The following is an 18,429-nucleotide window of genomic DNA, read 5'->3' as shown; positions in this document are numbered from 1 at the left end:
TCTAAGAATCCATGCTATGCTCCATTAAGTGGATGGTTTGCATAGTCCATATCGTGTCTCAGAAATGGCACTTCAGAAGGTTAGGGAAAAAACGTAAGGGAAAGATTCACACTGCTTCCCGTTTGTGTCTGTTGCCAGGTTCTGCCACTGGTGCTTTAGAAACTCTAAGATTCATAACAAGTTTTGAAGGTGTCACATTCTATATGTTTTTCAGTTCAGTTTCCCCTGTAATGTGAAGTAAAAAGACTAATGCTTGAATTATCTTAGCAAATCTTCTTTCTCCTTTAAAGTTTCATGTGTTGCCTTTATTTTATTTAATTTTTTTCCATGTCATTGTCTGTGAATAGAATGCAAATGTTGCAGATCAGTTGTGCTGCCTGGTTAATACCTCTGCATTGGCTGGAATGCCACCGAGGGCAATCACATTCAGATAGGGCCAACTTAACTCCGGTTTCTCAGCACTTTGGGTATGTTTTTGTTGCAGCAAAAGTAGTAGCTGGTTCAATAATTATGCCCAAGTAATTCTGTTTAAGTAATTTGCAATGTAATAACTTCAAGCAGTATATACATTCTCCTGATGTTATTTTCTTCAGCTGTGTATAAGTTTCTCATTCAAATAGTATTATTAATATTTAAGGGACCCTATGTTGTGAAAGTAATTGGACAATTACAGTAGAGCGCTATATATTCTATGTGATGTGCCAAGTATCAGCAAATTATATCTCACATAGCTCTTTTGTCCTAACATTCTAATTTATTACATACTGTCTGTACGAACTATATCTTTTTTTCTTTTTTTTTCTTTTTTTTTTTTTTTTTTGGTTACCATTTAGAAATGTCAGGTCAGGGCCAAGACATGATAATTGTGCCATTGTCATAGTTTGACTTAAATTACAGCAGTATAACTTCCCTTTTATCCAGGGAAACGATAATAAATGTGCTTATTCAGGTATAATTAATTTCCAATTTTAAACATAGTAAAAGGTCATTCTTCATACTAGTTGAGTCCAAATATGTGTAGATGTTGAGTACAATAAAGTGAAACTTTCTTCACTGCCTCTCTTGTGACTTCCAGACTTCTCAGCAAGCGTGGTTTGGAATTTTTCCAGTTAATTTGTGTTTCATTGGAGAAGGCTAATCTGGATCCACAATGTTTGTCTGAAACATCGTGAGTTAAATGAACCTTCCTGGTACTAAAGGGCGGGTTCCCTGGAAGTCCAGGAATGGTGGTAGATTGCTCGGGACAGGAGTCTTTCAGTTGGGCTCCTGGGTTTGCAGGCACTTACAGCACCTTCTAGCACCATCTCATTCAGCATCTACGGCTTGTGGGTGATATTCTCAGCTTTTAGAAACAGAACTTTCAAAGTGGATTTAAAAACAAAAAAGTTGCATTTTACCTGACATTTTTTTCATATCAGTATTTCAAACTTTAATTTTGGTGGTCTTTGTTTTCTATTTGTTAAGCTGAGCAGTTGTTCAAGTCTTCTCTAGTTTTATACCTCGTGCTTAGGTTTGCTTAAAAGGGACTGAACAGTCAGTGAGTCGGGTTAAAGATGCTCTGCTCAGTTTGAGTATAAATAATTACACGAGAAGGGAAGGCTCAGCTTCTTGATGTTTGTTGGGAAGTAATCTGCGTAAGGGGAAACTTGTGTGGAAAAGCTGCTCTGCCAACTTAAAAATAAATAAATATTAAATAGAATAAAATTGCTTGGAAAGTATGGTCTTGTAAGATTCAAATGCCTGGCACAGAAGTGGATTTTGTAAGACAGACGAGGGAGGAATTTGAGAAGTGAGTTTTTCTCAGTATCTACCCATCTGTTTGTTCAGGAGTCAGTCCTAACTGTGTGCCCGAACCGGTTACGTACTGTGTGTGCCGCAGTACACATCCACTTAAGCTTTTGTAACTAAAAATAGTTTGCTGTGACACAATTAAGGAACTGTAAAATTGAATTGTGAAAGTATTGTTCTCTTACTACGCAGTTCAAATGAATGGGCAGAATGGGAAATATAATATTGAGGTAAGGGAAGTGAGTATCACGTTTTCAGCTTCATTTCTACAACTCCTCTGTAATAAAGGAAATTTTGTCCTGCTTTGTTAAATGTACGGGAGTTGTTAACTTGCCATTTTGTCAGTTCACCTGTGGTACAGCTGTAAGTGGACTGACTTTGCAGCAAAAATATTTCAGAAGTAGCAGTCCAGAAATTTGCACTCTTTAAAATATAGACTCCTGACTTTTCTGTAAATAAAGCCTGAGATTGCTAGAAATAAAGTACATGCTTTTGATGTCCTTTAGTTGACAGTATCTCCTAAAGTTGGGCAGGGAAGAAGAACTGGTAGGTGAAACTGCTCGCCCCAAACGATGCTCACTGGCACTGGCTGAAGGATTTCACTACGGGGCTTACCGTGGTGATGACTGCCTCAGTGCTTGGAAGGAAGTGAGGGTATTTTTGTTGTTGTTGCCTGGTAATATTTAAATCATTTATTTATACAAATATTTTTCTTGTACCATCTTGACTTCTGGTAGTGCAAAACTTTTAATAACTGGAAAAGAAATGAGAAGCTTTCATTCTGTATTCAATACGATTATAGGTATCGGCATGATACTTCCCAGGCAGCTGGTGCCTGATAGGAGTTGCGCTCTGGGCCAAACCTCTTGCTAATCTGCTTTCAAAAAAACCTTTATGCTGCTGTCGGAAACCATTTATGTATTTGATTTTCATTCAATCGTTAGCGTTACCTGCCAGTCTAGGTACAAAAAAGAATATAATCTTAAACTCCAGGGAGAGGACCAATTTGATCACATTTTTGTTTGGCTTTTTTTTTTCTCATGGTTGATCGTATGTGTTGAGGTTTGGGGCTTGTTCATTTCACTTACGGAGTGAGTCTTTGCTTGTTCTGGGCTAAGGCACTTCAGTCACCTAAAGATACAGATAGAAATAATTCAAAATATGCAATTGGACTAAAACATTAGTAGCAGCTAAAGAGCCTGCAGTGAGTTGTGCACAGCATAGTGCAGCCGTGCTCAGCTGCAGCTGGGGACTTCCTTTGAATTACAAACGGGCATTTTTTGTCTTTGATTATTTATTAAGGTGAAAAGTAAAGTACAGCTACAAAGGAGAGGTACAGCATGTTCTGAAAGGAGGTTGCAGTCTATAAATTTTACCTGCTTCTACTTTTCTCTGGTATCTTTCCTATAAATAACCTGATAGCAAGGTTGTTGCAGCTCAGAGCCTCCTGATGCCCCAGCAAGGGGCTGGCAGCACCTGGCACCTCCCCGGCCCTACCAGTGAGCCCCAGCCATGGTGCTGCCATAACCCTTCAGGCAACACCAGTGGTGCTGCTGGCTGCAAATGGGCAGCTGCAGAGGTGGCTAGCACTCGGTAGATTTCTGTGCCCTATTTTTCTAGGCCTCTGTTGCTGAATGGAAATCAGCAGAGCTCTGTTCCATTTGGGTTAGCTGCCTTTTTGTGCTCTGATTGCAATTACATAGACAAATAAGTATTGCAAAAGTATTTTCCCATGTCTGTGCTTTAAGGAAAAAATAGAGGCACTTACATAACTTATCCAGAAAAAAAAAAATCCAGACCATCAGAAGTAACCGGTACTAAAAAAAGCTGTATGAATTAAATTTGGATGTACTTAGAAGCCTGTCTATCCTAAGATCATAAATTCTTACTTGAAGTGATCTTTTCCTCCTGTAGTTTTACACTTTCAGGAGGCAGAGATGTTGCTTATAGGAGATTTTAAAATATCAGAAATCAGATTTTAAAGCTCACTGCCTCTTATATCAGCAGAGAATATGCTGCCTTGACTTCTTTGTTCCAGACTAATGAGCACAAAAGTTTCCATGGGATTTTGTAGGAGACATGAATAGTTCAGTTGTTCACATAACAGATGTAAAATACACCTTTTTCCCTTATCTTGAAGGCAGCATGAAGTATATTAATGACCCTTAGCTGTATAGGATAGACTTGTGCTGGACTTTCCCAGCTAGACCCCCTGTTGTAGGTCCCGTTCAGCCCCCCGGTCCCCAGCAGTACCGCACTGTCAGAGCTGCTTGAAGCACAACCCAGCTCTGCTGAGCAGTGAAGCCTGTGTCTTGTGCAGTCTTTGAGTTTTGGTGGTCTTGTCTCTGCAAAAAGGTAACAGTAACATGAGTGATACGGGAGATGCTGTGCAAATAGCAAAGCAGTTGGGTTTTTGGAACTGTGTATGCAGGGGGCTTGATTTTGTGCTGCAAGTGCTCTTTTAATGTAACGAAGTTCTTGTGCTGATTTAATTCTCATTGTCTCTTGTCATGATATAGTTGCTCCTTACTATGTAAAAGTGAACAAGTTATGCGAGTGCAGCCTTAACAAGCTGTCCTTTATAAACATGAGTGTGTGAGGCGTCATGTGGGCTTTAAGAACAAACCTCAGTGGTTAGGGGTAGAGGAGCTGGGTGTTTCTAATAGGCTAGTAGGCTTGCTCTGTTAGGGGTTACCTGCTCACTGACACTTGTGTGACGAGTAAGGGAAGATCATTTTTTCAGTGATTGAGACTTGGGAAAAATCATTTTAAAACCCTCTTGTATAAGGAAGAAACTGCTTCAAATTCCAGTTTGGAGCAGAAACAGGGTCTGATTAATCAACAAGGTACTGGATGCTGTGAGACCACAAACAGTGGTGTTCACAAAATGAAACACAATTCCTCATTTTACAGACTGGAGGATGTCTTAGAAGCATTGGACGTGTTAACTAGTAACAGAGAAGACTTTAGTTAGGAGTTGTGTGTGTTGTTGAAGAATTCACTCAGGAGGGTGAAGCTGTTTATTTTTATTTTATATTTTTTTTATTTTTGTTTGTTTTTTTTTGTATTTGGGGGGTGTAGGAGTAGAGTTTTGGTTGGTTGGCTTGTTGGAATCTGGTATATAGGAGCCTGGTATGATGCTTTGACCTCTGGAGTAGTTTTTGTAGAAAAGTGTATTTTTATCATAATTGTTTAGTATTGCTGTTTGGAAACATCGTCTCCCTGCCTACGTTCCCTTATCCACCTTTGAGAGCAGATATAATTTGATGTTAAAATAGATGCTGTTAAAATTCACTGTACGTTTGGGATGTTTTGGCTATATAAGCAAAAAGCTTGTGAAACTTCTCTGACTTGCGTTATGAGTGTGGGGAGGAAACTCGTGTCCTCTTCTGTTTTACCATTTAGTGATCTGACCTCCTGGAAAATGTCTGTAAAGGATTTTTCAGGTTGTTCCATTCTCTTCCTATTTTAGAAAACTGTTTTTTAAAGCTTGGTAACAATTTTAGAGCCATATTCAGCTAAAGTGAGATCCAGAATTTTCTAGTGACTTATTTAGAGATCAAGTAAGTCAGCTCTGATCTACAGAGGTCGTCCTAGTAGAAGTTTGAAGAACAGGTGTTTTTGTTTTTTAAATATTCTTAACACTGACTGTACAAAGTATTTAGGTTTAAAGAAATCTCATTTTTACTTAAAAGATCTGAATTTGCCACATGCTGTATGTTCATGAAAGCTCTGAATATACAGAGTGACTGCTAATACAGAGGAGATGCCAAATGGTTCAGCCAGTGACTGCTGAAACTCTCACACCTGTGTCTGCGCAGGCAAGTTTATGTTTGAAAGGCTGGAGTGCTACTGTTTTCAAACCACATCTAGTAGGATCTTATGTCAGAAAAGAAGCATAACTAGTAGCTAATTTATCGATCTTTTCTACATCAGACTTCTTAACTGTAAAGCACAGTATGGTAGGCATAGGTGGCATATGGCCCTAAGGCAGAGCTGTAAAGGAAAAGAATGGTAAACTAAAGATACGTGGACATCGTGCTTAGGAGAACCTGCATCATGTTGTGTCTTCAAAGGCTGCAGAGTAACTCACATCTCTGTATTTACATAAAGAGAGCTGTGCTCAACTTACGGTAAATTTTGCTTCCAAAGCTTTTATAACTTAATTGTTCGGTGGAAGAATGCCATTTTTTCTTCCTATAACATGGGCCATGCAGCATTCTTAAAGGTTCTGCGCATTCTGGCCCCCATCCATCGTAGTACTTAAACCATGAGTAGCCCTATTAAAGTTGATAGAATTACTCATGTGCTTAAAATTAAACATGTGCTTAAGTGCTTTGATGGATTAGAGCCAAAGTTGTCAGCACCTTGCTTTGTTACACCTGCCTCACTGTGAGTCTGGAACTTTAAGGGACACATTTTCAGATCTGCTTGTTCCAATATTTAATTAGCCCATATTCTAAAAATGCAGTTTACATGCACAGTCATAGTAAATTCATATGCTGCCTGGAGCTATAAAGGTACAACCATAACTCATACAATCTAACAGTATTTGAGAAGCTTCACTTTTTTTTTTTTTTGAGGATTTCAGTAGGAATGTCCTGCTAATAAGTTTGTTTACATGAAAACACTTAAAACATCTATAATGTGCTTCACCATTCTAGTGTTCTAATGGAATTCAATTTTTAATAAATTCTATAACAAAAATCACTGTTTAGATATGACATATTTAAAAGCTTATGAGAGAAAAGAGCTGCGTATCATACTGTTAAGAATGACTGTGAACACGAACTTCCCAAAAGCTGAAATCACTACGGGCAGTTCTAGTTTCTCTTGATAACACTGCGATAGTAAGCATTGAGGCAACTCTTCAAGGCTTGTAATTAAAGCTGCATGTACCTGACAGTGCCTCATCCTGAGGAAGCCTTCCTTGATTCAGAATTTTGTCAGAATTCCAGCTTTACAGCTGAAAAGCAAATAGCTGATTTCAGTGAAAGCAGTCTAGCACGGCCGTGAGAAACACGTGATGAACAAATCATTTAACACTAACATCTCACCAAAATCTAAGGTCAGTTTTTGGTGACAGCAGGTGCCTGTTGATAACTGTTCCTGATCAGATGGCTCAGTGACTCTTTGTATTTGCCCCTATGAGATGTATCTCTATGAATTTTCGTGGTTAGATTGCACATAAACGTGTCTTTATGAGCACATGTGCATTTGAATATTGGGACATTTTTCTCCCTGATGTTACACTAGCAAATCTTGATTGCACACCTGTTTTCTGACAACAGGGTGTATGTCCTGCTAAGCCCCAAACTAGCTGTGTCAGTTATTCTGTCAGTGAAATTGGAAAAACTGTTATCACATTGGAAGCTCTTTGCATATTTTTGTGGCCTTTAATTATATTAATGGATTTGAAATGTTAAATAAGAATAAAAGTAAGTAATTCATATAAAAATTACAGTAAGTGCTTGTAGAAACCTGCAGAATCAGGTTTTATAAAATTTGCTGTGTTTCTGAGAGGTTACCACACTGTATGACTTTGAACCTTTCCCTTTTCCTGTTTCTGCTGTGCGGTTGTCCTTCTGACGTCCCTTTGTTAGCTGCTAACCTGCAGGGTTTGGGGATAAAAGCCTTGGCTTTTGCACCTTCCAATTCTCCTGTCTGCAATATCAAATGCTGAAGTGTTTCAGATGGTAATGGAAAATCATAATTGCTTTAAAAAATAAAATTAAAAAAAATAATAATAATAATTTAAAAAAAAAAAAAAACACAACTTTTTTTTCTTGGCTGACCATCTTCCACCTGTGTAATTGTTGTCTTCCCTACTGCTCTGCATCAGGTTTGGGCTGGCCTGTGTGTATACTTGTTTGGCACCCAGTGTTCCAGCCATTTTATTTTAGGGCTTCTTTCCATTTAATATTGGCACTTAGCCGGCCGTGTATTATTTTTTTTTTAGTTTAAAGTAGCAGTGAAGTCATTGGTTGGTAGAAGAGTTATTCGTCTCAGACTTGTATGTGAAGCCCTGAGGAGCTCTGGGACGTGATTGCCCTCTTTGGGAAGCTTCATACCCAGCCCTAGTTGAAGAAGTCACTAGACATTTACAAAATGGTGGCAGAATGCATGAAATTCACAGGGAGCTTGTCAAATGGATCTTTAACAATTAAAACAATTTGGAAGTGCTGCAAGAACAAGACCCCGGTAATGCTGCTGGTACCAGCCCGTGTTCCAAAGCAAAGTCCCTGCGGTACCGAGAATGAAGTGATGCACGGCATAGCCAACATCCCAGCTTCAGCAGAAGGTGCTGTTGATCCGTGCATACCGTGGTATATAGTCAGTACATACTCACACGGCAGTATTTTTTCTGTAAATGAGGAAGAGATCGACAGACCAGCCAAGTAATTCCAGAGTCCTTAGTGTGCAGCGAGGGCTGGCTGTACGAGCCGTCTATGGGCCAGCTTGGACCAGTGGAGAGAGCACGCAGGGAGAGGGGTCGTGTGCTGTACCTCCGTGCTGCCACAGTCAGACATAAATGTTTTAAAGGTGATTGCTGATCTATATGCTTCCTTTTTTTTTTCTTTCTGTTAATAATGACCTCATTCACAGTGCCAAAAAAAAGGAAAGTGTCTTCAGCGCTTCCTGACAGCGAGCGGTTATCGCAGTGAGTTGTACAAGGCAAGATGATTCAGCAGGTTTGACTTGAATCTCCTATTCCTGCAGGTCTGGTCCTTCGGTACCAGAAACGAATCACAAGATAGTTTGAAACTTCCAGCCCTGTTAATTATTATCTCAAGTATCTTGAGAGAGAATGCTAAACTTTTAAGGACATCTTTTATTCTAATATGCCTAATTATCTGTACTTAGAGCAAGGAAAGTGGAGTGGTGTGATATCCTTTGTGTGCGTGCCTGAAGAACTAGAAATCCAGTCTGCAATTTACACAGGTGTTTAATTGCACAGTATGAATTAAAGGGTCTTTGTCAATCTCCTCCATCACAGAGCTCTTTGTGAACACTTCTGTTTTCATTCTTTACCTAAACTATTGCGAGTTAATTAGCTGAGGTAAATGGAGCAGCATAAGTAGAATTATGCTTCTTAATATTGGGTCTGTGCTGGTCTGGTGCCACTTACAGGTATAAAGGGACTGGAGAGCCAGTTCAGCTGGTTTTAGGGAGGAATTTGCAAAGCCCAAGGGGAGCCCCAAAGTGGCTTAGAGCCAGAACAGCATCCCTGTGCCCCCTGTGCCACCTCCCCCTGGGTGTGTGACGTGCCCCGGGTGCACTCCAGCTCTTCCTGGCCAAGTGGCCCCTGGGGACAGAGCTGTCACCTGGCATGCAGCCATCCTGGAGGGTCCTTGAACATGCTTCAGAGGCCAGACCTGCCCGCAGCCAGGCTGCCTATTAGATGGCCATGGAGGCAGAGTGAAGTTACCTGTTAACCTTTACGCCTAGGATAGTGCAATGAGCACAGGTAAAACAAACCTAACAGTAGGGGTTAGGTTTATATTTAGAGATGCCTTTATTGAGTTTTGTAGGCATTTCGTTATGGCAGTGTTCCCTAAGAAAATAAACAGGTCACGCCCCTAGTACCCTACCACTTCAGCGTAAATAATGTTCAAAAGCAGCCTAATTTCTGCTTTCACATTTCTGCTTTTTAAGTTTATTTCTTGACAGTAACTTTTATTGTGACAGCTGTGATGTGTTTTTTATTAATGCTTCAGTAATTTGTGTTTCTTGCTTTGTAACTTAGAGAATGATTCTGTCATTCCAGAAATAGACGGTGTCTGTTTGCTCTTGTATTTCTCATGTTCGTCTATTAACGGCCACATATTAAGATGTGCATGTGCCTCATGAAAATAAATATTGTATTGTACCAAAACAAGCAGAGGCAAAGTGGTTTGTAGTGCTGTTCCCAACACTTAAAGGAGAACTTGTGGAAGCCCAGTATGCATTGTCTGTTGTGTATGTTGCATTGTGTGTGTGTGAAAGTCACAATTAGATCTGTGCAACATAATTCTAACTGTGTCTTTAGATCAAAATATATCTTGATCAAATTATTCAACCTGTTGCATTTTCCTTTGTCCTAAAGATACTGTTTACAGTGAAAGCAAACAGGCTATCCTAATGTCTTCTTGGCTTGTTTGCTTGTAAATCACCTTTGGTAGCCCGGTGGTACGCTCTGTTGTTAGCCAGGATTTCGGAGCAGTCCAACCAAGCATCTCCACAGTGCCGGAGGTGAGTGGTAGCATCCTGCTGCTGCTGGTAGCATCCTACCCCACGGTCCATTGTGTGCTCGTCCTTTCCAATCTTGAGCTGCAAGAACCAGAGAGTTACTGAGCTGTCTCTGTGCTCTCATATACATGATGCATTTGATTTGCAGAAGATACTCAGTGGGTTTTGTTCTTGCATTTTGGTAGGTCTGTCTGTAAACTGGTGTTTTGCCATAGGTCTAAGATGAATTATTTCAGCTTCACCTTGGATACCCTAGGCACCTGATTTTCCCCCTCTCCCCCTGTTTTCAAGTGCCCCCAGCTTGGCCTCTGCCCGGTTTGCTGTTCTAGCTGTTATATTTGGAGGTAATTGTCATGTTGTTCTGCTAGAAATAACCCAGGCTGCTACACCAAGTTTGTCTTACTGTTGAACTGTGAAGTAACCGCAGAATTTTTGTAGTGTGGATTGGTAGCAAACTCTTAATTGAATTTCTTTGCTTGTGGCCTTGTGCTGGCAGATCTCGGCTGCGCTGCTCTGCTTCTCTGAGGTAGCTGGCCAGGTAGAGCTATAGGCGTTTTTACTGACCTCTTGAAGGTGTAGTAAACGATTATTTTGTCATGTTTATGAAATCCATGAGCTGTGTCAAAGATGTGGATAAAGATCTATTTTTAAAGCACGTGGATTGTTACACAGTAAAAAGCCAGTCGTTTTAAGCAGGAGTCCTCGTGTCACCCCGTGCGCTCTGTCCGTGCTGTTGGATGCTCTGTGGGACTGCAGGCAGGCTGCTTTGTGCAGGAGGAAGGCATGCAAACTGCAAACCATTGCTTGGTGTTACTTGTTATGCTTACGCAGCACACACAAAACAATGTTTTAAAAGACAAACTGAGGAAGAAATGACATTTTTCAAAACTGACTGTTTAGCGTTTATATCGTCAGTATGCAAAGAGCGTTCAAATATTTTGTATTCATATTGTAAAGCCTCAAGTACTCGTGTCGCAGGGTAGGTTCCTTTTTTAGGCCTTGTTCATGGTGTGATTAATTGGCAATCATAATTTACCCTCATTAAAAGCCGTTTTTTGTTGCATATTATCTGATCAAAGTCTTTTTGGTTTCACTCAAATCATGTATCCTGCAGCATTAAATTCACCTCTTCACAGTGGTCTTTATCTTTATTTATGCCGAATGCATGCTTCACAAAATATTCAGGTGTTTAAACTGTGGAGTTTCCTATATAATCCCTGGATTTTGGAGGAAAGTGATGATTTTCTCATTAACATAGGTAATTGGTGTGTCTTAAAATGATAACGATGTTTTTTCTTTTTTTTCCTTCTAAAGGAAAAAAATAACTTTTGTTGTCCTACAGGCTTTGGATTTTTTTTTCCAGCTACCTTACTGTAAGTTTGTGGGGTTTGAAGAAATATATCCCCTCATTTTTGTTCATAACTATTTCTTTTGCTGGTGGAAAAAAAAAATAAATTACTACATTCTGATTTAAATTAGGTAGTTCTTTATATTTTTGTTTTCCATCTTGTCAGAACTCTGTGCAGTAGAAGTTTGCAGCAAGGTGTGTGTACAGCTTCTTAACCTGTCAGTAGCAATGAAGACATCCAAAGTTCTTCTTTTTAAAGGAATTTAGATAAATGACATAATGGGGTCACAAGATCTGTGATTAATTTTGTCTTTAAGAAAAAAAAGGCATGTTTTTGCTTCAACCATTCATTTCACCTTATTGTTATTTTGTTTCCTTTTCTACCCATGAGGTGAATTCTTGGTTTCCTGGCAAGTACTTTTAAAATCTTTAGATATTTTTTCTAAGTTCTAAATAAGGGCAGTTGTTATTATCTGAAGTTAAATCAGACAGGAACATTAAAACTAATTCAGTTTGCTTTCTGATAACCTGTTTGGTAATGTTTTCATTGCATGAGATCTGATGGTCTGACTAAAAATGCTGTCATTTAAATAGTAAAGCTCAGCCACAGGTGGAATTGTTCTTCACTAAACACTGATTAGGTTTGTTTTCAAGGAATATTTGATTTTCCTGACCTTTTATGTCATTCTAATTTCATGTTACTTGTATTAAAATGTCATCTTTTTTTATAGTTCCTAAAATAGACTTTATTAGTTTTCCTGAAAGCTATGTGCAGCTTTCCTTTGGCCCATTTAAATATTGAAAACAGCAGGATTTGAGATTTTTCTTATAATCCTCAACTAATAGAGTTTAATGCTTTGTTTGGCCTCCCCGACGCAACCTAAGCAAAAGTTTTAAACAAGATTAAAAATCTGACCTTATTAACCCGTGGCATCTACAGATACAGACCAGGCCTGCAGAGCCATCGGGAGCTCATTAGGCGTGATAGCGCGGTGGCATTTCACATCTATTCAGGCTGTTCCAGAGAAGCACACTGGGGAGAGCAGCTTTTTTCTCTCCTAGTTTTCGCCATTGTGTGCCAGCACCCGGGAATAAGAAAGGAAAAAGCAAGAATCCGTTTCTAAGATGAATGTTGGGTTTTTGTGGTTGGGGAAAATCCAGTTCAATTCCTTCTGGAAATTTTAAGGTGCTACCTTAGTGTGAAAGGACAGCGGAGGTGGTGGTTGGCTTTTATTAGCTTAGCTTCATTAGTCCCTGGCTAATATCTTCTTCACATACAGCCTTTTTTTTATTATTATTATTATTAAGAAAAGTCACAGGTGTAGGTAGGCTGTTAGATGAATGATTGATGGACATGCTGGGTTTCAGCAGAATAAGGTATCCCATTGTCATGGAAAATTTATGCTTAGTAAACATTACAAAACACAAAACGACATGATACATCCCTTGCTGTGTAATAAGATTCCTTGTTTACTGGGCATGCTATAGGGCCATGGCAACAAAACCAGAAATAGGAACTATGAGTATTCTTGGTATAAAGATGGTGATGGCTGGCAAGCAGCTTGTTAACTGCTGGAGCTGTACCACGCTCTGTATTCATCATCACTTTACGGTGCTGCTGTGAGCGCGAGGCTCTGTGAAGAGGTGTAAATATAAAAGTTTGACAAAAACTTTTAATAAAAATACTGCATTTTTTGTATTACTTGGAAGAATGGGAATTTGCACTTAGCTAAAGCTTTGAGGAAGTTATCCAAGAGAATTCTAGGGGAAAAAAATCTAACTACAGTTGACACAGAAATGAGACGACTTTCTATACGTGTGTTCCTTCCTGATGTTCCAAAACAAAGCAAAATATCGGAATATTAGTTTTTTCCTTAATCCTTTAAAAATGCTAGTATCTTCCTTCACTTTGGACATATCAGTTGTCCTTTTGATCTCAGTGGGACAGAATCTCTGCATGTGTTCATCATGTTCAGCTGAAAACTGAAGGCAAAATCAAGCCAAATTGCTTACAGTGTCAATGATAAACATTTCCTGCTTTCATAGCGTTATTTATGCTTTTGTTTTGGTTTGGGTTTTGTTTTTTTAATTAAAGGAACATCATTTTTAAAAACAGCAGCTTTTTGCAACCATATGTGCACTAATCAAAAGCTATACCCACTGTAAGCCTGGGTTTGTGAAATGAAGAGTTTTGTAAGTCCTGGGGTAGGAGAAAGGACTGAAGATGGGAAGGAAGAGGGTGAAAAAGCCTCAGTTTCTCCTCTTTTTTCCTGTCTTATTTATTTTCATTTGTTCACTGCTTCTGGCCTCTCCTGGCTCTTTGCCTTGTTCCCATCGGCAGTGCCAAATCCCCGAAGCAAAAAACTGGTAGTCTTCAGATAGAGAATAGGAGGAATAAGGTGGTCTGTAGGGTAGACCAAGAATTCCAGTGAAACCAAGAATTTACATCCAACTATTGATGATTTTGTTGTCTTTCTGCATCAACCTTCGCTGACCTTCCTTGACCTGCCCCAAAGCTTTGAGAATACACGTTGTGGTCAGTGACGAGGAGCCGATATTTAAAGATAATCGTATTTCTGTTCGGTAGGGCTTGGCTGCTGATTCATACATGTTCTCTAGTACAGCTAAGTCATCCAGAACGAGATGATTTGATGCTGCTGTTTGCTTTCTGTCTGTAAGACAGGACTTGCATTGCAATCGTGCTTTCGCAGCGGTAGAATGTGTAGTATGATCCTGCAAGCCCGCGTCTGAAAGGCAGAGTGGCATGCAGCTGGCACGGTGTTGTTTTCATTGACCCTGTCTTTTACAAAAGTTATATTAATCTTTCATTTGATAACCAAAATTTCCACTCTCTTGGATGTCCGTGTCTGCCTTGTTGTTTAGGCAGTACTTTTTTTTTCTGCTGTTCTTCTGCATTCTTCATTGGTGAATGTGCTTTCAGTTTCGTTTTGGTGCTTGTGAATATTTATGGAGAGGAAACATAATGTAAAGCATGTACAATATGAGGAGTTAGTTAACTAATGAAATTGCGAATTTTCAAGCTGTAGTCTGTAAATTGAAAGTGTGAGCACTACCTTGTAAAGAATAAAAAAGAAAGCATAGTGTTGGTAGCTTCAGGTCTTTGGGATACTGTTCTGGAAAATGTTAGTTCTCAAAGTGAAAAATATTAGAAACAGTTGGTATAAATATTCAGGTAATTAAAATGTTTTGTAAAACAGTTTTATGAAGATTAAAAGGTCACTTAGACAATTTAGGGTGTTTTTTTTTTTGGTAATTACTTGGCTAACTTGGTTTACCTCAAAGCAGTGATTTTATATTATGTATAGCAAGAAATTAATAATGTAAAAGTTTTGTCATGGTGCTTTACAACTAAGTTACAGTTTACAGACTCAGTGCTAGTTATACCTTTAGAAAGCTAATTCTTGGTTATACTAAACGTTTGATCAGGCATTTCATTTGATTGCACTATTGAGCATTGAAAATAACTATTGTCAGAATTGCAAATGCCATGCAATAAAATACCTTACAGATAGACTGGAGGCAATAGTTTGCTTGAGCCCATTACACGTTTTAATTTGGCTGCAGTTAATCCTGTATGATACTGTGCACATACAGCATTCAGAATGGTTTTCTAGCCTACTTTAGTGCTTGTAGTTAATTTTACATATTTGAATTAGCCCTTCACTATTGATTTCAGATTTTACGTCCAAATTGTTTGAATGTCTGTGTCGAGTTCTCTGCTCTAGCTTTTTCTGATACGACATCATTTTTATGCTTTATTTTTTTTTTTTAACTCACAGCGCTTTGGTCTGCTTTCATTTGTTTTTACTTTTAATAACTTACTCTTTTTTTTTTTCTATTTGTTTCCTTGTTTCCAATTTATGTTTGCTAAATAACTTTCAGGTATTTCTATTATTTTTCATTAAAATAAATCAGAATTTGATTTTGTAGAATATCTCAGTTCCAGTCAAAGACTGCAGTAAGTTTTTATTTAAGCATAATTGAATATTGACTTTTTGAGACAAATAGATGTTTGCTGTTTAAGCAGAAAAGGTATGAGATATTTAATCAAATATATCTACAAAAGTGTACAGTACTGAGAGTGGTTTATTCAGTATTAACAATATAGCTTTGATAGAACACTTTTCATGTTCTATTTCAGACAGATATTCTGTTTGTATGGCCTATAAATTTAGTATGTTTTTTTTATTATTATTATTACAGGGAGAAGAAAATGAAAATTCAGGATATTAAGAACAATATTAAAGAAGCTATAGAGGTAATCTTTCAAGCTATTACTAACTATTCAAGATTAGCTCTGTAGACATACTCTGCAATAATTTTACTTTTTTTTTCTCTGCAGACAATAGTGACAGCAATGGGCAATTTGGCACCTCCAGTTGAACTAGCCAATCCAGAGAACCAGTTTCGAATCGACTACATCTTAAATTTAGCTAACCAGATAGACTTTGATTTCCCACCGGTAAGTAAATAATTCTAATTGGCTGCAGTCATGCTTTTTTACAAATGATTATTTTTCACTGCACTGTAGTAAATATTTACAAAAAAAAAAAAAAGATCTGGTCTTTGGGAATTACTACAGTAGCTGTCTTTGGTCAGTGCTAATCAAATAAAGTGTATAGCAACATGGCTAAAATATTCAGGCTCATCCTTTATGAACGCAGAGATCCTTTCTCCTTTCTTATGCCCTATTGCAGTTATCAGTTACAGTAAAGAAGGGCACTGTGGGCAGTAATGTTTGGATATTCTTGGGAATTGCCCTGCCCAAAAGGAGGGAAGTTATGCCCAGCAGTTGGTTGATAATTAGCTGGCATTTAGTGATATTGTACTTCTCTCTTTTGGAAGAATAGTACAGATTTCTTGCTGATTCAGACATGCTCTCTGACAGCTGTATCAGCCAGACTTTCTGCAAAGGTTCCACATACTATGTCCTTGCCCCAGCCCTCCCCAGTCCTAGTTAATGATTCAAAATCCCTGCAACCCCAGAGTAAATGCAGAAAGTATAATGATTTGTTTGGTGGTATAACTTGTCTGCTTACCGTGATTAATTTCTGCTGTATCTCAACCAGACAAGTAGCAGAAACCCATGAAAATACACTTTGCAACCACTGAACTCTTAAACAGTGAGAAGATATTTTTTATTAATTGCCATGAAGTACTTTATACTTGCAGCAATTACAGGAGTGTTTGAAAGCTTCTGTTCACTTTCTATGTAATGTTCGAGAGACTGAAGGGAGGAATTATGATGTTTCAGAATCATGATCAATTTACACCAGAATGTTGTTTCTAGCAGTGGTCAGTCCTGCCTGCTTTGAAGAAAAGTGGAAGTGCAAATAGTAGTCAAATGTGGGATACTTTGCAGCACAACAAGGTTTTCGTAACTCTGATTTATAAACATTGTTGAACAAGCTAGTCTGTGAAAACAGTGAGTTACCTTTTGCAACTGTTGCTGCTTCTGGGAACTTAACAGTTTCTGTCAGCCATTATTAGAAAGAAAAAAAATGTATTTGTGTACGATGCAAAAGTCATATGTTATATCGCCACTTAGTTGGCAATACTGTTATTGTCATCTTCAAATCTGTTAATTTTCAAAGTTGAGCAGGTGCAGAAAGGTTATGGAGAGTGGAAGGTGTGGTTCTTCTGAAGCACAGGGAATGCAAAATTAATCATTTTAGGTTAAAGAAACTTAAATCGATGCATTTTGAGATTTTAACTTGACACTAATTTTGACAGTTCTCAGTGGTATATTTATATTCTCTTCATTGATTATTTCATATAATATTTATTCCCTTCATTTATGATTTTTTCTGGAGGGGGACAAAATCTCATACTTTGAAGATAGTTTTAGGAGAATATTCAAGAGAAAAGACAGCAGCTCCTTACTCCACCCCATGTCCTCTTGAATTGGCTGGGTGCCTGCAACTCTCGTACTGCCCATTGTTTTGTGATAGTTCAGGTTGTGATCTGTAACAATGCTCTAACATGTTCCTGTGACCTACCATGTACCAAAGTACTTGATTTTTCTCTTTCTCTCCTCTGTCTCAGAAAACGTTTTTTCTTCCATTGAGTTGGAATATGGTGTTTTGCTTTGTTGTTTTTAATTTTCCTCTGAAAGAGGTAGTTGTGTAGCAGTAAGCGAATAAGCCAGGCATGTTGCATGTCTGTGCTAAGGTAATTCATACTAAACATGCACTGAAGACAAATGAAGAGTTTTGATATGATTTCGTGTTCAGTTCCAGTGTGAAATGCCGTCTTCTTGAATATATCTTCAAGTTAGTGTTGGTTGAAGCTCTTTACATTAAAAGAAAATCTATTATACATGTTTTTCTGAAAGAAAAATCTGCTTTTAAAAAATGTGCATTTTGAGAGATTTAGAATTTTTGTTAGACTCAGCTAGGGAAGCTCTGTTTTTACTCTGACAGCTGTTTTTAATCTAAAACAGAATATTCCATACTTGTGTCTGGTAAAACACAGGGTAGTGAGCCCTTCCTAATCAAGGTGAAGTCCTTTTTGTAGGTGGTATTTGCTATGAAAGTATGAAAAGGTATGCCAAGGGTCTTGCTTATAGATGTATCTTGTTATAGAAATGGGCTATTTTACACTAATTAGTAGTAGGGACAGCAACGATCAACCCCCCATACTATTGCACTTGTCTGTTCTTTTACGTTTGCAACGCGTTCTGAGATCCTTGGATAGGAGAGACCAGAAAATGGACTGAGGATCACGTAAGTGATCAGCTTCTGTGACTAGATAATACCTGGTGGTTTTATGTGCTGTGTTGTTGGTGTCTAAAGTAATAGAGGTGTACTTACCAGGTCTGTAAATAATTTCAAGACCAGAGAGGAGTCTTTGGAAATGCAACTTGAAAGAATAACTGTGAAAGACGTGCAACTTGAAGAATAACTGTGCTCCAATAAAACTAGTTTTTTCTTTTCCCGAGCAAAGTATTGTGTTAAATTTTTAAGTCCTGAGCCTACAGAGGTTCACGCATATGCTTAACTTTGACTAATGGATAGTTTCATCGATACTCAAGTATTTCATCT

General features: G+C 38.4%; 1 protein-coding gene across 5 annotated transcripts in view; it reads left to right on the top strand.

Annotated features, from left to right (window-relative positions):
• The window catches only part of GNAS (GNAS complex locus), a 150,725-nt gene that overhangs the window by 74,703 nt on the left and 57,593 nt on the right, over positions 1-18,429 (top strand). For all 5 annotated transcript variants that reach the window (XM_084538571.1, XM_084538572.1, XM_084538573.1 and 2 more), the window contains 2 exons: positions 15,590-15,644; positions 15,729-15,848. In XM_084538571.1, the coding sequence (XP_084394697.1) occupies positions 15,590-15,644; positions 15,729-15,848 (175 nt within the window). The remainder of the gene's footprint in view (positions 1-15,589; positions 15,645-15,728; positions 15,849-18,429) is intronic.

The sequence above is a fragment of the Aythya ferina genome (assembly GCF_964211825.1).
Source record: "Aythya ferina genome assembly, chromosome: 16".
NCBI classification, from domain to species: domain Eukaryota; kingdom Metazoa; phylum Chordata; class Aves; order Anseriformes; family Anatidae; genus Aythya; species Aythya ferina.
This window is presented reverse-complemented; position numbering and strand designations above follow the sequence as displayed.